At 39.7% G+C, this 20,823-nt stretch overlaps 3 protein-coding genes across 4 annotated transcripts in view; all 3 read left to right on the plus strand.

The window, feature by feature from the left end:
- The window catches only part of LOC103376657 (latent-transforming growth factor beta-binding protein 2), a 114,102-nt gene extending 107,681 nt beyond the window's left edge, over window positions 1-6,421 (plus strand). Inside the window, exons 40-41 of the mRNA XM_025056850.1 lie at window positions 1,415-1,564; window positions 3,973-6,421. Coding sequence (XP_024912618.1) covers window positions 1,415-1,564; window positions 3,973-4,145 — 323 coding nt within the window. The 3' untranslated portion in view covers window positions 4,146-6,421. The remainder of the gene's footprint in view (window positions 1-1,414; window positions 1,565-3,972) is intronic.
- A 968-nt stretch (window positions 6,422-7,389) lies between these two features.
- pomt2 (protein-O-mannosyltransferase 2) lies at window positions 7,390-15,327 on the plus strand. Of its 2 annotated transcripts, XM_008307097.3 has the most exons (21): window positions 7,390-7,918; window positions 8,008-8,092; window positions 8,507-8,611; window positions 8,735-8,843; window positions 9,614-9,722; window positions 9,844-10,003; window positions 10,090-10,196; window positions 10,281-10,363; window positions 10,489-10,598; window positions 10,678-10,744; window positions 10,830-10,890; window positions 11,348-11,426; window positions 11,514-11,665; window positions 11,753-11,844; window positions 11,923-11,999; window positions 12,099-12,170; window positions 12,965-13,024; window positions 13,109-13,214; window positions 13,337-13,477; window positions 14,182-14,293; window positions 14,668-15,327. In XM_008307097.3, exons 1-21 carry the CDS (start codon window positions 7,650-7,652, stop codon window positions 14,771-14,773), a joined length of 2,262 nt encoding a protein of 753 aa, XP_008305319.1. In that variant the 5' UTR covers window positions 7,390-7,649; the 3' UTR covers window positions 14,774-15,327. The 2 variants fall into 2 exon arrangements, with proteins under 2 accessions (XP_008305319.1, XP_024917689.1); XM_025061921.1 differs by lacking the exons at window positions 14,182-14,293; window positions 14,668-15,327 and having other exon boundaries at window positions 13,309-13,438.
- A 447-nt stretch (window positions 15,328-15,774) lies between these two features.
- lin52 (lin-52 DREAM MuvB core complex component) overlaps window positions 15,775-20,823 on the plus strand; it is a 10,715-nt gene continuing 5,666 nt past the window's right edge. Inside the window, exons 1-5 of the mRNA XM_008307083.2 lie at window positions 15,775-15,845; window positions 17,057-17,131; window positions 17,233-17,270; window positions 17,379-17,445; window positions 18,248-18,331. Of these exons, the coding sequence (XP_008305305.1) occupies window positions 15,827-15,845; window positions 17,057-17,131; window positions 17,233-17,270; window positions 17,379-17,445; window positions 18,248-18,331 (283 nt within the window). The 5' untranslated portion in view covers window positions 15,775-15,826. The remainder of the gene's footprint in view (window positions 15,846-17,056; window positions 17,132-17,232; window positions 17,271-17,378; window positions 17,446-18,247; window positions 18,332-20,823) is intronic.

Here is a 20,823-nt window from a genome sequence, read left to right on the forward strand (position 1 = left end):
CTCAGATAGTCTGAGGGAGCGGCCCGGATATGAGTACGGTGTGGACGAGCCAGAGGAGCCCTTTCTTCCCCCGTACTGGGACAACTACGGCAGCCCCGCTGGGACATATGACACACCTGAAAGTGTTCCTCTCTTCAACGACAACGACTACAGCGTTCAACAGCCTCCTGTACGTGTGCCCATAACACCGCGGGAACGACAGCCACGACCAGTGGAGACCGGTGGGTGTCTTGAGCAGGAGGGGCCACAATGGGGCGCTGAGGGGGCGGGTCTGAAAATTGGAGGGAAGTTTAAAAAAAAGCATTTTTTTTATGATGCTCAAGTTTCCGATGGTACCTGAACGCATCTCGTGTGACAGCTAAAACTTTGGTATATTGATGTCCTTAGCTGTGCAGACCTAGCAGTTTACACTTGTTATCAAGCTGCTCTGCGACCCCAGGCTAGCATATACGTAGTTAGCTAGCCTCTAGTTAGCTTAGTTAGCTAGGGTAAATGTTTTTTTGACAGAGAAAATACAGTCTAAAAGTAGATTTTTCTTTTCATATTTTGTAGCATTATCTGTGGTTTTGTATAGGGGGTCGTTTGTGGACAGAAACCTTCCTACGATTCCTTTATAGCAGTGGTTACGAAACCTTTACAGAACCCCCGCAATCTCTCCTGTAAATATCACTACTGCCTAGCCTTCGCCCGACGTCGACACATTTGCAGCTACTAACACAGTAAATTTTAAAACTGGCTATTCTTACCCAAAAAAGGAAATAAAATGAAAGGTCAGTAAATTTTTCCCACAGTGGCATAATTTTAAAAATTTAATTAAATCTGACTTCCTGTGTGTCCACTCCAGTTTTTATTGGATTTTACAGTTTCAAAATCTGTGGCAGTGAGGCTTTTATTTTGAAGTAAAAGGGGCTTTTTTTAAGCTAAGCTAGGATGCACCAATGGCTGCATCCTAGCTTAGCTTGACTGATTGGCTTGAAATTGTTATTGATTTACTTTGGCAGGAGTTTTCAACGTTGACACAAAAAGAAGCAAGTTCGTCTTCTTTATCACTAAATCAAACTTACTGGAAGCCACATCTTCTAGCTCAGATGGTTCCAGATGTTGCAGTGATGAGCCAGTTTCCAATACCTTAATTTAAAATTGGAATGTTACATTTCTACAGAAATTACATTCCTTTCAGTCCAGAAGAATTCAACAAATATATTTGTCAACCTCTTGAAAAAAATCATGTGAGTGAGAATATATAAAACCTCTGAGTGACTCACCTTGGAATGGAAATCAGATTTCCCGACATGCCATTACTTTACATACTTTATTACAGGAAAATTAAAGTAAAGTAAAAATTGGAAAGTGGAAAATTAAAGTTTTTTAAGGTTTAAGAAACATTTTTTAACGCACATCTTTGTCTTCTCAGAGCGCTACGCAGGTTTCGAAGGTCTCCAGGCAGAGGAATGTGGAATCCTGAACGGGTGTGAAAACGGCCGCTGCGTCCGAGTGCGAGAAGGTTACACCTGTGACTGCTTTGACGGATACGAGCTGGACTTGAACAAGATGGCCTGTATAGGTAGGTTATTATTTAAAGGAGACCACACAGGTGTTGACAATGTCCAGGAAGTTCCTCCAACTGATGCTGTTACAAATATCGACGTCTCTCTTCACCTCCTGGTCCAGGAGGTGAGGGAAACTCCGAGCTCAAGGAGACGATTTGATTTGACAAGCTTGCATTAAGTTACGTTTTACTGGAACTAAAATAATGAAAGCCGTGAACTCCCCATCACCGCTGCGTTACCCTTTGGTCTGAAATCCCGTTTTCAAACGCTGCCAAGAGTCTGGAGTCCTTGAATCTCCTCCGCTCAGAGTACTGCAGTACTTTAGATGTTGTGTCTTTTAAGTGTATTTTGTTCACTTTGTAGGAAAGTGAGAACGCCTTGTAATAAACTTGTTTGCAATATTCTGATAATGTACACGATTATCTGCTCCAAGGTCAGTCCTTCTCTCTGGTGGAGTACTGCAGTACTTCTGCAGTGGCTTCTCCTTCATCCACAGAAACTGGAGACTAGTCATTTACAGTAACGTTAGCCCAAAAGGAAACCCGGGATTCGGGCCAGAATAAAAACCAAAAGGCTCTCAATGTCGTACTAGGGTTGTCCTCACACCACTAGGAGTTTACTAGTACCAATACTGATTCTGATATCAGTGTATACAGTAGTCTGAGTACCAGCTGCAGTGTTTGAAACCATCATTGTATTTGGATTTCCTCTAGTTTTCAGCTGTTGTCAATGTGTTAAAATAGTTTATGTCTTTAGTTCATTTCATTTAATCAATTTTTTTTGGCAAACTTTATGACTCGCGGGCCACATTGGGTCTCAAAATTTGACCTGGGGGGCCGGGTCAGGGGCAGATAGATCAGGGGTGGCAAACTGTTCCAGAAAGGTTTTTGTTCCAACCAAGCAGCAGCACACCGACTGATCTGAATCTCAAGACAGCTGATTGGTTAGTCACTGTGCTCTGGATAGGTTGGAACCAAAACCTGCAGCCACAGTGGCCCCTTGTGGAACAGTTTGCCACCGCTGAGATAGATGGTGTAAACTAAGACAAATGACAAAAAAGTCATTCATAAAGGTCTTTTTATGCCATCTATTGGGGAAATGAGGGCATTGCAGGCAGAAGTAAAATAATACTTGTTGACAAAAAAGTCATTCATAAAGGTCTTGCCATCTATTGGGGGAAATGAGGGCATTGCAGCGGAAAGGCAGAAGTAAAATAATACTTGGTAAAATTAAGAAAATAATTTGGACAAGTTTGGCGGCCGGATTTAAAAGCCAAATGGGCCGCATCTGGACGGATTTAAAAGCCAAATGGGCCGCATCCAGATCCCGGGCCGTAGTTTGTCCATGTCTGGTTTAGACAAACTAGACACAAAAATCAAGGTGTGTATATTTGACACAACATTTCAAACACTTCCTGATGTCATATCACCTGTCTTCAAGACTTCCTGTCTCCATTTTCAAAATAATAATTCTAGCAAAAGTTGAATGAATTAATCGCACATGAACATTATGGCTGCAGTCATTGTATCCATATGGTCTTAGAGCAACAGCCAATACTTCAACAACACAGAGCAGAGAATAACTAAAGGCAGTTTCTTTGTGTCACTGTCAAAGTAACACAAAAGTAAAGATAAGTGGAATTGAACAGTGTCTCAAATGTCCCCATTAAATACAACAATGTACATCTGTGTTTCACAAACATGTAATACAGTTCAGTTCTTTTCTGTGGCAACTTCTTTCCCAGCAGCCCATCCTCGTTGTTGTTTCTGACAAACTGATGTGTCATCAGACTGTTTTTTTTTTTAAAAGTTTCTTGGCCCAAAAGATCTAAAGGACCTTCTTGGGTCAAAGGTCAAATGTCCCTTTAAGACACTGCACTTCCAAACATGTTCACAATCTGAACAGACCTGGGGTCAAAATGTATTTTCCTTTTTTTATATAAGTAAAACACACAAAACTAACGTAATGAAATTAAATTATATTGAATTGAATTGCACATATTAAATGAATTTAATTTAATGTAATAGACTGTATGGAATAAATAGAATATTCTGTATGTAATCTATTCCATTCAGTACACATTATATAACGTAGAATAGAATAGAAAAATTGAAGTCTACAGTGAGTTTCAAAGGTTTTCTGTCTTTTATTATCGCTCCTTTTTGCACATGAAGGTCATTGGATTTGATAGAATGATGTAGAACAGCTACTCAGTAAACCTTGAGGCAAGGTCAACTACAGTTTCAATATCCAGGAATACATTAAAAAAAATCCCTGGAGAAAAAGTGAGAAAGAGACACAGAGACGCAGAGAGAGAGTCCAGTCCAGTCCAGTCCAGTCCAGTCCAGTCAGCAGATGTAATGCAGGCAGCTGTTCTTCTGTGGAATCTCCCCGCTGACTAACAACTTCTCCTTCTCCGCAGACATTAACGAGTGTGAGGACATCAATGACAAGGTGCCGCTGTGTCAGAACGGGACGTGCTCCAACACCGAGGGCTCCTACAAGTGCACCTGTTTGCCTGGATTCGTGGCGTCTGCACAGCCGCACAAATGCATCCCGACCATCCCAGAGTCTGGGCCCAGGGAGACAAACTGAAAGTCAGACTGTGGGAGCGCCCGGCTTCTTCCTGTTTCCTTTTTCCCCCTTTCTCTTTAAGGACCTGGCACTAAACAGTGACAATGAAACATACCCACTCATTTCTCTACCAGTCTTCATACATATATATATATATATTTACAAACAAATCAAACACACACACACACACATACACACAAACACTGGGCATTTATCACAGACCGTAATGCTTTTCTACACTTTAGGAGGATCAGGAAAACAGTGCAGTGAATGTATAACATGGGATTCATTATTTTGTCAGACATCCGTTTGCCTTAAAGGGATTTTGTGGACAGATTTCCTAACTCAGTAACCCCCCCCCACCCCCTCCAGCCCTCCCTTGCGCAATTTGATATGCAGATATATAATTCTCCTCTGTCGCTCCTTTTTCCTGTTGTGTTATTTATTTCACCTCCGTGTCAGGCCTCCGCAAAGAAACGGCGCGATCGATTTCTCAGCTCCTCCACTTTTATTCGTCTCAACAAATGAATGAATCACAGGCAGCGAGGGGAGATGATGTTTTTATTTTTTTGTCAAACGAGATCAGACAAAAAAGCGTGTTCCGAGCTCCAGCAATATCGTCTCTCTTATTGGTCGGTTTTAGCTGTGGCCTGGGACTCAATGGATGCTAAAAAATAAATAAATAAACAACCACAAATTTGAATTTTCTCCCACAGCGGCCGCCGACGTGGAAGAATCACTGGACCAAGACCATCACACGACCCTTACTTTGAAAGTTTCAGCCTGTCGTCACCCTGGACATGGAAAGACTATAGATGTAAATGATGTCGTTTGAAATGAACTGAAAAGTCTGTACGACTCCATTTCGCCAACGTTAGCGTGAGCGATGACGTATGAAGCTGAAACTGTTCTCCTTCGTTTTTTTTGTTTTTTTTTTCTTTAACAGTGTTAACTTGTTATGTACGCCCGAGACGACGCAGTGCTGCTCATTTAACCTTGGTTTTAAGCTCAGTTCAAAGCTAACACCTAAACCATTATGAGGTACAAGGCTTTCTCCACCAGAACAAAACGCTCATTCAGATGCACTACGTATGATCCATACGTTAACTCAGACCATTCCAATGTAAAAAAACAAACACAGAAGGCTGCATCACAGGTTTGTTTGTACATCAGTTGTTGTTTGTAATCAGGCGTGGGCAAACTTTATGACTCGTGGGCCACAATTGACCTAAAATTGAACAGGGGTCAGAAGCAGATAGATGAATTAAGTTTTGCGGGCCGGATTAAACAGCTGAACGGGCCGTATCCGGCCCCCGGGCCTTAGTTTGCCCATGCCTGCTCTAAATGCACCATAGCACGGCCAACATTTTGTCTCTCATCAAACATTGGACCTGACAGTAAAGCTTTTGTAGATGTATACGTCTATTTGTGTAAAAATGTTTCTTAGGCATATCTTTAATGTTTTAGGAGAGTGGCTGACACTGTACCAGAGCATGTATGTATGTGTGTATGTGCAGGCGTGTGTGTGTGTGTATGTGTATACCCTGCCCTGTGGAGCAGACGATGAAAATATATTTTTGGAAGTGGCAGCACTGTTCTAATCGTAGACGTTGTTTTCCTGTTTTTCACTACAAAGTCAATGCTTTTTGAATTGCAAAAACATACACAGCTAACTGTTACTAACGCTCGTCTCCGTCTGATGATTTGCTCACGATTGTATCCGAAACGTTCATTTTTGGCCTTTGGTCTGCAGGACTGGACTCAGTAGCAACATGAAGGTCTTATCGTTACCCTTCGGGATGTCAAAGGTTGGATCATTTATGCCCTTAATCTGTATTTATAATCTACAAACCTACTGTAGAATGACGTACTATGTTATCTTTGTTTTTTTTTTTCTATCTACTGTACTTGTCTGATTAAATCACCCAAACCTACACAGTCATCTTAACACCTAGGGTAAGTTTCAGTATTCAAAACCTTTCAAACTTACAGTTCAAACTGTCAATAGTTACCTCTTGACTGTAATTACTACCGGACGTCAAAATAAAATCATTAAAATATCTTGGTTCCACTGACAACTACTCTTTCCTCTGTGTAAATTCATACATTTGCTGCTTTGGAATATTGTTATTTGTGGTATATGGTATTTATAATTACTAATGTTAATAAAATAAAATCTTAAAATCTTTTCTTTTTAAGCCAAGCAGTGACTTTCTTAGACAGTTGTGTGAGTTTAAAGAAGGCTGTAAATTGTATGATTTATAAATTATGATTAAACACTTTTATATTGTCCCATTCAGTTTGAATATAAGTTTGCTCGTATGGATCTTCACTATTACTTTCAATGAGACGGCTCCAGTAAAACCGACGTGTAGTCCGAGTGACAGATGGGTTCGTAATGACCTTGGAGTTACATCAAGACATAGAAGAAGTCTGACTCAATTCTTTCGTTTTCAATAATTAAATTGTGCGAAAAAGAAAATCTATGGAGTATATTATCATTTTACATTTCTTTAATAATAAAGTTAACGCAGCTCTAATATATACTAGTGTATTACTATGTGACATTTGTTTTTATGTAAAATATTATATTATGTACGTATTTTTTTCCAATTTATTATGATATAAACCAAAGCCATATGTTGTGTTAAAAATGGCACAAATATTTTTCTCAACCGTAATCAGGAAAAGACCATGACAAGCAGAAAAATACAAATATTTAAATCTGTACTCACGCTGTTTTGTACTGTATATTTATGAATCACGTACTTGATTTATGGGGTCAGTCCTGTCACAAATAAATACAATCATTGTTCAAACATAAATAACCCAGGGTTTAAAAAAAAAAAATCGCGAATAAAAATTGGAATTTTCACGGAGATAGGAACGGTCAGAAATATCGAAAACCAAAACAAATATCTGTTGTGCTGCATCGCCCTCTTGCGATAATTTTAATCTACGCCGTCAGATTCTCTGCCTTTCCAGAAAGTTTTTCCCACAGTCCTCACCATTGGCCAGAAAGAGTATGGGCTTTTCCAGGTGAATTATGGGAAACTGTGTCTAGCTGGTATTAGAAATCTAGCTGGAAAGACCCCGGAGAAAACTACAACCACCCAGAATGCACCGTACCGACGCGTTCAATGGTGTGGAGCCACAACAAGCTCTCGGGTTGCTAACGTGAATTTCAGGAGAATAAAACAATTGCGCAGGGAAGAATAAGTGAAGGCGATATTTTTTACAATTGCGCAGGGAAGAATAAGTGAAGTTAGTAATATTTATGTGTACGGCGATATTTTTGAGCTCGTCATTGTAACTTTGCGAAAGAATGACGAATGTAGCGTAAAGTAATATACTGAATGGGTGAGTTGTACACCGGCTCTCGACACCTGGTGCAAAGGTGTACCGTCTTATTTATGGATTTGTTTTTAACGTAATTGTAATAAGACGTTAACTAGCTGTTCATATATATGTTTTATCCGTCCTGGAGGGGGAGACTGTGCATTTTATTATATTTTATTTACCTCAATGGCAACAGAAGACTATAAGAAACAATGGAACACACCAGGAGACACGTCAACACTAAGAAAGAGAAAGAACTTGTCAGAAAACACTCCTCTGTCAAAAGACCCTGGACGCTGGACACAAGATGACCCCGGGTCCTCGAACGGAACTCTGGCGGAATGTCATGGAAGCGACAGCAACAACCCTCCAGCCACACTGCTGCTGCTGCTGGTGGTGGCTTCTCTGTCTTTCTCCACGCGTTTCCACAGATTGTCAGAGCCTTCGCACGTGTGGTGAGCCTTCTGTAAAAACAAAAACAAAAGCTTCATGGCGGTTGTGGTGTGAAGATGTTTAATGCAGTGGTGTAACTGTGCTGTTCCAGCTGGGATGAAACGCACTTTGGAAAGATGGGAAGCTACTACATCAACAGAAGCTTCTTCTTCGATGTTCATCCTCCTCTTGGAAAAGTGAGAGAATAGAGTTTTTTTATGTTTTATTATTATTTATATGTTTTTTTAAAATAACAAATTATTTAAATGCTAAGAAGCTGTAAAGAGTGTAAGCAGGTTTGGTGGATAATGGATGGAAAATGGATGTGGAGACAGATATTAACATAATATGAGATTAATTAAATGGGCAATGCTATCATCTAGTGGCTTTTACCTTCATGATGGAAAATAGATGTGGAGACAGATATCAACAATTTGAGATTAATTAAATGGATTAACCCAGGCATTGCGTTATTAGGTTTTCATTATCGGAAAAAAAAACCCGATAACAGATATTACATATTATGCTAATATTGGGGCGTAAAATCGGTCGGCCGATATTATCGGACATCCGTAATTATTACATGACTGATCTCCTGTGCTCTTTCCTAGATGCTCATAGGCCTGGCTGGCTACTTGACCGGGTATGATGGAACTTTCCCTTTTGTAAAACCAGGAGATAAATATGAAGACCACAACTATGTTGGGATGAGAGGGGTATGTGACGTTCGTGTTCAAAGATACTGTACGTCTCTGTCAGTCAGCATTTATTTCTGTAGATTTTTATCTGCTCATACAGTGTGTCTGTCCATCTGTCCGTCCGTCTCCTTTCCTCTACAGTTTTGTGCAGTGTTGGGATCCTTTCTGCCAATCTTTGCCTACCTCATAGTGTTGGAATTGTCCCAGTCGAGCACTGCAGCTCTCATCACTGCTGCCGTGCTCATATTTGGTGAGTAGTTGAGTGGTTCTACAAGGCAACATTAGTATTAATAATTGCATGATTTGGGTAAGTCACAGATAAAACACAAAAAAACAACCTGTTTTTATGTGTCCATCTGCTCCAGTAATAAACAGACTACAGAGAACATAAAATCCTTTTTGTTTCTAAGGTCTAGGAACATTGATGAATTGTGACTAATCATGATTAATTGTGATTAACTATGATCGGCAATAATCATGATTAAATGTGATTAATCCACAGCTTCTGTACGAATAATAAGATTACAAATTCTAATACACGGCGTCCTCGGTTTACCACGTCCTCGACCTGACAAAAGTCTTTTTCCATCATTACGACGTACCTCGTTAAAACTCGCCAACTAGTTTGCGTGGGAACTAGATGGCAAGCGGAGAAAACAAATGTGTCATGACGGAGAGCTCTATGCAGAAGACGCACTTGTTTACATTTGCCAGTTGTACACCATACTTTGGATAGTGCTACATTCACTTTCTTTTATTTGTGCCCTTCATTTTAGCTCCCAAATGTAAGTCAGACTCTGCTGTCTTTTTTTACGATCTAGATTATGATGTTAACACTGTGTTAGTGTAGGTGAGCAACATAGGTACTTTTGTACAGGCAAAACTCGAGTTATATCGTGCCATAGGAACAAAAACTCTGGACCTGCTGTTTGTTGTTTCAAAATAGTTCAGAATTTTTCTTATCCTTTTATATATTTCACATATTGAGTACCTTAGACATGTTTCTTTTTCCCCTGACAGACACAGGCTGCATCACCATATCCCAGTACATCTTGTTAGACCCCATTCTCATGTTCTTCATCCTGGCCGCTGTGCTGTGCATGGTCAAGTTCAACCACCTGACACAAAGGTAACAAAAAATTTTTAGTCATTTACCAATAATTAATTAACGTGATAGAATAAGCAGCTGGTCAACAGGAAAATACCATAATCTCTTATTTATCCCATATTGATATGGCTGTTTCCTTTAGGTCATTTTCTGCCTCCTGGTGGTTCTGGCTGGTAATGACAGGAGCAAGCCTGACGGGGGCGTTGGGTGTCAAGTTTGTGGGTCTGTTTGTCATCCTCCTTGTGGGTCTGAACACGATCAGTGACCTGTGGAGACTACTAGGAGACCTTAGCCTTTCAATGGTAAACAAAACTTACCATTACTCACTGTTGATTGGTCACCGTGATGATCTCAGCGCCTGTTTTGAATCAACATCGTCTCACTGCAGGTGGATATTGCGAAACACCTGGTGGCCCGCGTCGTTGGCCTCATCATTCTCCCGCTCTTTCTGTATGTGACAATATTCGCCATTCACTTTGTTGTGCTGAATAAAAGGTGAGTCCAGTTTGATTGACAGGTGTTGAAATGACAGTTGAGGCACAAATACTGCAGTGATTTATTTACTTCTTTTTTACCCAGTGGACCTGGAGACGGTTTCTTCAGCTCTGCCTTCCAGTCACGACTGATTGGTAACAACCTGCACAACGCTTCAATGCCTGAGTGTGAGTTCCAATCACTGTAATTAAATCTAGATTATATTGTAAAGTATTGTAAAGTCATATGTAATTAAATCTAGATTATATTGTAAAAAAAAAAAAAGTCATGTTTTTTTTTATGTTTCTTTCAGACCTGGCGTATGGCTCCACCATTACTGTGAAAAACCTCAGAATCGCCGGAGGGTATTTGCACTCCCACTGGCACTTGTACCCGGAGGGAGTGGGGGCCAAGCAGCAGCAGGTGAGTCCGACTGGTACCAGACATCATTTAGTACCAGTTAATTTAACTTTACCTACTAGACCTGATGTTAATTTTCCAGGTGACGGCCTACCTCCATAAAGACTACAACAATGTGTGGCGTGTTCACAAACAGGATCATAATGAATGTGGGTGGAGAACGTTCATTCAGGGACGAATTAACTCCTGAAAGTGAAAGTCGTGTTTGAGCGTCGTTTGTGTTTTATTCTTTAGCTCAGTCTGGGCCTCCTGATCTGGTCAGACACGGTGACATCATTCGACTGGAGCACAAAGAGTATGTATCTCTATTGAAATTCAAATTGTCGTAATTACCACAAAACTGCATCTGACATAAATTAAAATAAAATTACAAATCAATGTAATTTCCCCATTTATGAGATGACTAAGGAACCACTAACCCACTCTGTAAATGCCCTAGAGCAGGGACTATCAACTGGTGGCCCGCAGGCCGTATCTGGCCCACTGAATTGTAAAACCCAACTGGACTCCAAAATTGTCAGGATCAAAGAGAAAATATTGCGTGGTCCTCACTATTAAAGCAACTCAAAAAAAACAAAAACAACTGAAACTGAAATAACTATCAGTAATTCTTACCATTTATGACTCTATTTACTTTTCATTAGACAAAAAATCATTTTTATCTCATTTTTGTTCCAATATTGTTATTGACCCCTAGTCTAGAGCATGTTTGCGTTCTAAAAATTTTTTTTTTTTTTTTTAACCTCCTTCAGAACAACTCGCAACCTTCACAGCCACCTCCATGAAGCCCCTCTGACCAAGAAACATTTCCAAGTTACAGGTTATGGCATGGTGAGTAGAGAAATTGTTGTGGAAAACACCCAAAATCTCTCCATCGCAATCATAATTTTATGGTGACCGTCCCTGCTGTCTGTGAAGAACGGCACAGGAGACTTGAATGACCTGTGGCAGTTGGAGGTTTGTGGAGGCAAGAAGGGTGACCTGGTGAAGGTGCTACGCAGTAAAGTCCGCTTTCTGCACCGAGCCACAGGCTGTGTGCTTTACTCCTCTGGAAAGACTCTACCAAAGTGGTAAAAAAAAATTGTTGATTTTTTTTATTTTTATTTTTTTATCGTAATGAGACATTTCCACATCCTACATGTTGTGTTTCCACTCAGGGGCTGGGAGCAGGTGGAGGTGACCTGTAGCCCTTACCTGAAGGAGACACCCAGCTCTCAGTGGAACATTGAAGATCACATCAATCCAAAATGTACGTCAACCTTCAGACTTCCACTCGTCCTTATGTCCTGATCAATGTTCTGACCGTTCCGTCGTTATGTCCTGGCAGTACCCAACATCAGCCTGTCGTTGCTCAAGCCCCATTTCCTGGAGATCTTACTGGAGTCTCATATTGTTATGATCAGAGTAAGAAACACTAAAAATGTCATTAATGTTAATTAAAAAAAATGTTTTTTTTAAAATGGCTAAATACTTTTTCTTTCTCTCTTTTTCTCTTTTTTTTAGGGAAACAGTGGTTTGAAACCCAAAGATAATGAGATGAACTCCAAACCTTGGCACTGGCCTATCAACTACCAGGTACATTATATAATTATTACACAACAAATCAAATTTAAATCACAAATGTCAGATTACAGTACAGTGGAATCTCGGCTGGCGAACAAAATTTTGAACTAAAAATTGTCGTACTATAACTCGGTTGCCAAACAAGCCAACAATACCACACAAGCAGCAAGTGATCACTGAGTGTGTGGCGTCAGACGGCGCTCTGGATTTACACGCTAAGAACTGTTGTCTGATTTCACTGGTATTTCTTGCATTGAGCCATTTCTTTTTTTTTTTTTTCATTCCGTAAATCGCCATGGGAACTAAAAAGCTAGTTAAAGTGGAAAGTCGGGAAAAAAGTTGTGAGAACAGCAACAGAAGTAAAGAAAGATTATTCAAAAGCATGAGAATGGCGCTCATGTTTCAGATCTGTCTCTACAGTACAGCTTAGCCATATTGTCCATTTGTATCGGCCACTTATGCATCACGACTCCTCAGCTCTGGTAAGGATGAATGATGTTGCCTTTCCTATTTATAGCATTATCCTTTATTATTATATTTATTATTGTTCATCTTTTTTTGTTAGATCTAATTATTTTCATTAGTTTCGTGTATGAACTTGAACACAAAATACTGTTGAAAAAGTTTGAATCAGCAGTTATCCAGGGTCCAGGAAAGGACTTATCCATTTTACATTGATTCCTATCGGAAAAAATTCTTTCAGTTTTCAAAACCATTCACCTTCAGGAACAAATTAAATTAGAAAACTGAGGTTCCACTGTATTTATTTTAAAATAATTAAATGTGGAATGTTCTGTTTTTTTAAGGGTTTGAGGTTTTCAGGAGTGAATGAGACGGAGTATCGAGTTTATCTGCTGGGAAATCCTGTGAGTTTCTATCTCCTCTCATTTGTTTCGCTTTTTTCCCCATGACTTGATGAGAAGGCTTTCAACAGAACTGTGGTCCTGCAGGTGCTGTGGTGGATGAACCTGGCCAGTCTGGGCCTGTATCTCATCATGTCTGCAGTGGCCTCCGTTGCCCTTCAGAGAGGCTTCTCTCTGGAACCTAAAAGAAAAGGTAGTTGGTGAAAGATGGTAAAACATAAAATGGAGGTTATTTTAATTTAATAAATCATCACCCATCAGCTGTAAAGAGATCATTTGATTAACAGATTTGATCTAATTGACCTTGTGGTGCAGAACACGCTCACGTGTTACTGAGAGGAGGAGGACTCCTGCTTCTGGGTTGGCTGCTCCACTACGCACCGTTCTACACCATGGGCCGTGTCCTCTACTATCACCACTACTTCCCTGCCATGCTGTTCAGCAGCATGCTAACAGGTATCCTACCACACTGCACCAGTGCAGTTTGAACTGTTTGTGACCATTAAAGGGGCCGGGGCAGAGAAATGTACCACAGATGTTCCACATGAGGCCAGGGGCTGGAACTATTTTTCCATATGTTCCCATTATTCCATACGACATGAAACTGTTTCACATTTTTAGCTACAGCTGTATGTGTTAGCGCCTAATGCTAAACATACATTCATACATGTTGTGGCTCCTCAGCCAGCCCAACCATGTGTGCATTATAATTCTGTTAAATGAAAAATTTTGTTTGGAATAATTAAGCAGTTTTAGAAAAGTAAGTCATGATCACAACACTGGAAATACACTCCGCACCTGCCTTACACACAGAAGGTCCTGGGTTCAAGCCCCACAGGCACAACATACTCTATAGCGCCTCACGTGGCAGCCTATGTGGGTTGCAATGTTTATCACTGAATTTCTCCATTGTGGGACCAGTAAAGGACTAATTGTTTGTTTGTTTTTAAACAGTTTAGGATTTTATGGATTATGTTTTTTTTTTTTTTTTTTTTAAACAGTTTAGGATTTTATGAATTATGTATTAAATTTTCACTTGTTTCATGTGTGGAATCACAGACATCTTTTAGTAAGAAATAATCTATGACAATAATTCCAATAATAATAAGTCTTTTTTTCTCTGAGTCATGACTTCCTGAAAATTCTGGTTTTTCTCACAGGAATCACTTTAGATGTGCTGTTCAGAAGTGCAGACTTGTTGCTCCGCCCACCATATTCTGATTGGCTGCAGAGAGCTGGGCTGATGGGACTTCTGTTTACTGTTCTGTACAGGTTAGTAGATCTGATGTGGAATTAAAAACTGTACATTTAGTTGTTATTCAGAACTAATTTATTTACATCAATTTAGCAGTGTGTTGTTGCTTTAAATTATTTTAATTGCATTAATGTGACTTGTTTGTGCTTATTATGCTTTAGTCACTGAACATAACTCAGCTTTTGTTGCTGACTTGGTTAAAGTTTTTGTGACGGTCAACATTAGTACCACAAAATGACAATATTTAGGTTTGATGATTGATTCAATCTTTGTCTTTCTTCCATTCTTTTTTTTCTTGTCAACATTAGTACCACAAAATGACAATATTAAGTTTCAGAGATTGATTTAATCTTTGTCTTTCTTCAATTCCTTTTTTCCTATCTTGTTTTAGTTTCTACCTTTTCCACCCACTCTCTTACGGTATGACTGGTCCCCTGGCACATGAGCCAGGCAGCAGCATGGCTGGACTGAAGTGGATGGACTCCTGGGAGTTCTAGGCCACAACAGTGACACAAATGATGGGACGTGTAGCAACTGTTCTGAAAAAACAAAACAAAAACGTTTACGTCCTTCACAGATCTATGGTCCTAACTGTTCATCGGGTCCAGATTCATTTATTTAATTAAGATCCTTCTCAAGTATTTATGTGTCCTGACATTGTGACAAGTCAAGAACTCAAATGAGTGCAATATAAAACTCTTAAATGTTGGGACACATCACCAAATGGCCTTAAGTCACATCAACATGCAACATCTAGAACTTTTTACAGTGTGTGATAAACTGTACGTGTGATGGTATTAAGCTAAAGTGCCTGAAAGGGTTCATTAATCATTCAAGTGTGAATTGTGACTGTTTAACAAGTATCAGTTTACAAAACTGTTTTGTTACAACATTTTACTTGAACTCACAGAATTCTGCTACTGTGTGTGTGATTGTCAGTGTTATCGTTGTCAGTACTGCAGTGTTTTTGGACACTACTGAGTGATGGTTGTGTACATTTCTGTGTGGTCAATAAAGTGAAATATTCTTGTAGTATTTCATTTCATCTTATCTTAAATATTACTGTTTATATAATTTTTAAAACTTCTATTTTACCAATATCTGTATGACTAGTAAAATTAATCAAATTTGAATTCAATTCTTTCTCTTATTTTTTTATAATTACGTAGTTGTTTCACAGTCATTTTTAATTATTAGTTATTTAAATAATATTTAATCAATTTTATAGTCTGTTTATCATAATTTTAGCGTAGTTTACTTTGCTATGTTCATATAATATACACTGTTGTATTTCTAATTTTACTTCGTTCATTATACGCCCATGTCAAATTCTGTCTTTGTCTTTTAGTTTTATTTTATTACTCTAATAATATATTGTTTCTTTCATAACTATTATGACGTCGTTTTAACATTATGCCGCACTTTCTGTCAATTCTTTGCGTCGAGTTATGTGAATGTGTTTATTTTCTGGTGGCGTGTTTGTGAACTACACCCCACACACGTCAACTGCGTCGTGATTGGTTGTCTTTGGTCACGTGTCACTTTTGAAGATGGCGTCTCCAAATGGAGGTAAATTCTAATTCCTTACTCGACTACGCTGTGTATAAAACGCAAATTTAACCGTATACATCTCACTTAATCGGTAGCAAGTGTTTTCAATCCGAATATACACTTTCGCCGACGACGGAACACAAATGTTTACGCCATATTTTTTGTATTTGGTGTGGTTTTCCCGTCGGCTAATGGGAAGCACAACAGAAAGACAGAGCCAGAACCAACCGTTCACTCAAAACATAAGCCGTTCTACAACACAGCTGCTGCTGCTGCTGCTCCACTCAGGCTACAGGGCGGTTGTCTATCGTTTTCATTGCTTATTGGTTCGACATTTTGTTCACAGCGTTGTCAGTGTTCACTTATTTTACTTTAGTTTCCATTTGGCGTTCTGTTTTGAACAAAACGTTATTATAAGTGTTATTTTTCTGCTCTGGTGTAACCGAAAATCCATTTTATAGGGAAACACACTAAAAATTCAATCGCCTGGTATTCTTTTTATTTATTTATTTTTTACCGGTCTCCAATAGACAGTTAATGATCTACTGGGGTCAGTTTAAGGTGAAGTTATTTTATAGTCTCTTTGTGTAGGCAGATTTGGCTCATTACTAGTTTCATTTTTCTAGAATATTTATTTTATTTTTTAAATCTTTTCTTCAGAGACTGTTATGGTCAATACGACTGTATTTTCGTTTGTTTTTCCTCTTTATCACGTGAGGAATATTCAACCACAACATGACACTTCAAGTCTACATGTGGCTAAATCCTACACAGTGTATTTTTAACATTCTGCAGCCTTTTAAATTGATTAAAGAGTGTGTTATTTTGTTTACTCAGGCTGTAATACCATCACAAGTGCTTTTTTTTTAAAAAAAGCTGTAAGGTACAGCAAAGGACAGATTATAAACACGCTATATATCAGGTGGCACTAACCGTATTTGTTGGAGGTCCAGAACATTTCTGCACAGACACCTTGGGGGTTGGATACTTTCATAAAATTAAAGACAAAATCACATTTTTGTCATTTTTACATTATTATTTGATTATTGTTATATTATTGTATGTTTCGGAATCCAGTTGTGGGCCAAATTAGATAATACGGTGGGCTGGATTTGGCCCGTGGGCTGCCAGAGACAGTTACTTGCTAGGTGTGAGACATTGTTTTAAATACTGTTTTTAAATTAATTTAAATTATTCTCATTTCAATTAGTTTTATTTCTTCTTGACAGGTGATGATTTCGAGTCATCTCTGTTGAGTTTTGAGAAGTTGGACCGAGCATCACCAGACTTGTGGCCTGAACGGTGTAAGTTCACATCCTCTTTGTCCTTGTGTCAACATTAGTTATTACTGCACTGCGTTTTATTATTGTTTTAATGTTATATTATTCTGTCATTTCTCCCTCAGTGCCGGGGGTTGCGGAATTTGCTGCCTCTTGTAAAAATGTGAGATTGATTTAATAGGACTTACTTTAATTTGCACCGCAAATCGTAAAATATTCTCATGGGCTGTGTAAATCTTTTGCGAGACCTTTGCTGTTTCTTACATTACAGCCTATCACTAATTCCCCTCCCAAGTGGATGGCTGAACTGGAGAGTGAGGACATTGAAATGTTGAAAGGTGAGTCTGTGTGCTGTTCAGTCGGACTGACGGTTGTTTTAGTTTATGTGAAAAGTCGGGCTGTTAAACAAAACGTTTTCTAAAATCTAATTAATCTCACGGTAACTGTGGATTCATTTGGATTAATCATTATTAATTGCAATTTATCATGATTAATCAAGATAAATCCACAGCCCAATATTCCTTAATTTGGAAACAAAACAAACCCCAAAACAAACTTTTTTCTGTATATTAGTGGAAGAGAACGATAGATGACTGGAGTTAGATATATATATATATATATATATGGAAATTTTCATAATGCTTGGAGTTGAGATTGTATTTTGGAGTTGAGATGCAATTTAAGCTTGAAAACCACATGTGTATGGACTGTCCACCACAGCAGTGATAAGTGGACAGACAGTCTAATTATTGCTCCTGAACGCTAGTTTAATTTTTTTTTTAAATAATGTTTTTCTAATAGTTTAATATTTACTATGACATGTTAGTAATATTTGTTTATTTATGGTGTTTTATTGTATTGTGTGTTATTATTGTGTCTCATGGCATCTTTTGTATTTGTTGTTTCGCTGAATTTCTAATGTGTGTAAAGAACTTTTCCTAGTGTCTCTGGGTTGGGATTAATAGAAGACATCAGATTAAAGTGATTATTGTATTCTATGTAAATGTTTCCTTTTTCACTTTTATAATGTCTTTCCAGTCAGTTCTTGACCATTTGAAATAATGTCTACTGAAATAATGTCCACTGTGAATCCTATTATTAATTACCTGTAGTTAAAAACCCTTCATGTTCCACCCCCAGAGCTGGGGAGTCTGACCACAGCCAACCTGATGGAGAAGGTCAAAGGTCTTCAGAACTTTGCCTACCAGCTGGGCTTGGAGGAATGTAAGTACCTGAGCAACACAAGGATACACACTGTGTTCAGTTGAACTACCTGGTCTGACCACCAGATGGTGCCCACAGCCTATTTTCCGTGTATTGGATTTCCAAGTCCTCTTTGTTTCCCTCACATTCAAACCCCACTGTTAGATTCCCGGGAGGTTTTAAACCAATGATCTGAGAGATAATGATAAAAAACAAATGACTTTTAAACACTGCAACTGAGATTAAAAACTGAAACTGAGGTCTTAAAATAACAGAAGAAAATAGTGGGGTTCCAAAAAAGAGCTCATACAAAAAGGGCTGGATCATTTGATGGATGTGAAATCTAGTTTTTAATCCATTCCCTGCAACCTCCATCGTCATAATCCTTGTGGAGTGTGGATTAAGGAGTTAAGTGCTTTTATTTTCCAAAGAGGAAAAAAATGGTTATTAATTTTTTCTGTGAAAACAAGCAGTGAAGAATGACTGTCCCTGTGGTGATGAAAATCAAAACATCATAAACACTTCTTGACCTAAGACGCTGAACGATCTTAAAATTTTTCTTTTTTTGATTTTCCAATTCATACTTTATAATTTTAAGCCTTTTCCATTGGCTTTTGGCGGAGAAACGAAGGAGAGATCTGATGAATATGAGCAGAGAAAGTTATTGTCCACAGTTATGTTTACAGATTGTGTGATTTTTCGGACCAGATTGTGTGAACAGTTTTATGGCCCGTGGCTTCAGTGTGATGTACAAACATCCACAAAGGGAGGGTCTGTGGAGCATGTGTCGTATTTGCATAGAGCACCAGTCACAGAGTGATTTTGTTGAGTGAGTACCTAATCTGCCCCCAGTCCAAAGCCACAGGAGCATGTAATCTGGCTGCCATGAAGACATCGCCTGACGTGTGTCGTGGGACCACAGGCTTTTTTTTTTTTTTTTTTTGCAATCACGTCGTGTTCCCTGGGATGAAGGGACACAATGACGGTTATTACTGGTGTCGGATCGGTCCAGTAATGGGCGCCTGTTTAATGCTCTCTGGTTTAATTTTCTCGGCTGTCAGTGAAGGCCTTGTAAATCTCGGCCACTTTTTCATCACGTTTGTGCGCTCTTCACTGCCCATAAACGAGACACCACAGCCAGCCATGGCAGAGGAAGGGCAGGGGACAGGATTTACTGCCCCTCCCCCTTCGACATGTGGACCATTAAAGAGTGGGCCTGTTAATGGGGCGAGCACAATCAAGCAGTGAAACCTCACCCACTCCACTGCAGTGGGAGAGGAGACCCGGAGCACACATTACGAGCCCCTCATTGCTCCACCTCAGCAGCACAGCTCATGGCTTCTGCTCTACTTTCATACTGTGCTCCGCGCATATTTTTTATTTTTTTTACCCACATGATCTATTAACAAACATGTGAGCGAAGGATGCGACGCCTACTTTGGCCCCTCCCTCTCCCCACCACCAGCACCCTGCAATGTGCCGTGTGAAGCCGGCCTGGTCTACTAACCCCAGGAGGCTTTGACGCGTGCCTCTTCTTCAGGCCCCAGCTGTTACCCCTCCCCGTGATGAATGCCCCTGTCGTGGGCCACTGAGCGGCGGCGTCAAGCCCAGAGTCTCCGGGGAAAGCTGAGGACTCTGATAAGTGCTGTTATTGGAGGTAATTGAAAGCTGAGTGTTCCTTTGGGAGTCAGTGGAGAGGACTGTCTCCCCCACCCACCCACACCCCGGGGCATCTAACATGGTGGTTGGAGTCAGTGGTGGTGCTCTATCACACTTGTAGCCTCAAGGCCACACATGAGCATTTACTACCTGTGTGGAAGTCTTTAACATGGAGGTCTGCCATGACTTTTTAGCACCTGTGACATCACACAGTAGAGACACTGTGTATCAAGTGTTGCAAGGGTCTCAAACCCCTGGTGCGGGGACCGGTGCCGGTCCGTAGGTCAATTCGTACCGGGTCGAAGTGGGACACTGTGAAAAAATGTACTTAATTTTACTAAAATACTCCCTTTACTTTTTCATTGAAAGATAATCTGACAAATGCTTCAAAACAAAAAAATTATATTCAAAAAAATTAATCTGTTACACTACAACTATATTTAGTTGTATAAAGAGGGCCAGAATATTTCTGGACAAACACCTTGGGGGCAGCACACTCAAATAAAATGAAATAAAAATCACTTTTTAGTCTAACATTAGGATCTGATTTGATTTATTTACAGTCGTGGGCCTGATTGGACGGTTTGACGGGCCGGATTCAGTCTGCGGGCCTCCAGTTGATAATCACCTGTTTTATTTTAAATCCTGTGACATAAGCGTCAACAGGTGCATTATGGGTGTTGAAACCACCTGTTGCGTCTGATGTAGTACCACTGAGAACCTTTCTCTTGGTTCCTGGTGCCACTCGGTGCCGACCTGGTTTGACCCCTGCTGCATCCTCCAGTGTGAAGGTGAGAACGAAGGTCGCCCTGCCTCTGATGGCTCCTAATGGCCCCACCATCTCCTCCTCCTCC

Source organism: Cynoglossus semilaevis, chromosome 1, assembly GCF_000523025.1.
Source record: "Cynoglossus semilaevis isolate Cse_v1.0 chromosome 1, Cse_v1.0, whole genome shotgun sequence".
Classification (NCBI taxonomy): domain Eukaryota; kingdom Metazoa; phylum Chordata; class Actinopteri; order Pleuronectiformes; family Cynoglossidae; genus Cynoglossus; species Cynoglossus semilaevis.

Bases quoted from the DNA above. Each gene is read 5' to 3' on its own strand.
- pomt2 (XM_008307097.3), top strand. From the start codon at position 7,650: ATGGCAACAGAAGACTATAAGAAACAATGGAACACACCAGGAGACACG. The intron at 11,427-11,513 runs GTGAGTAGAGAA...CTGTCTGTGAAG, and splicing joins AAGTTACAGGTTATGGCATG to AACGGCACAGGAGACTTGAA. The intron at 12,000-12,098 runs GTAAGAAACACT...TCTTTTTTTTAG, and splicing joins CTCATATTGTTATGATCAGA to GGAAACAGTGGTTTGAAACC.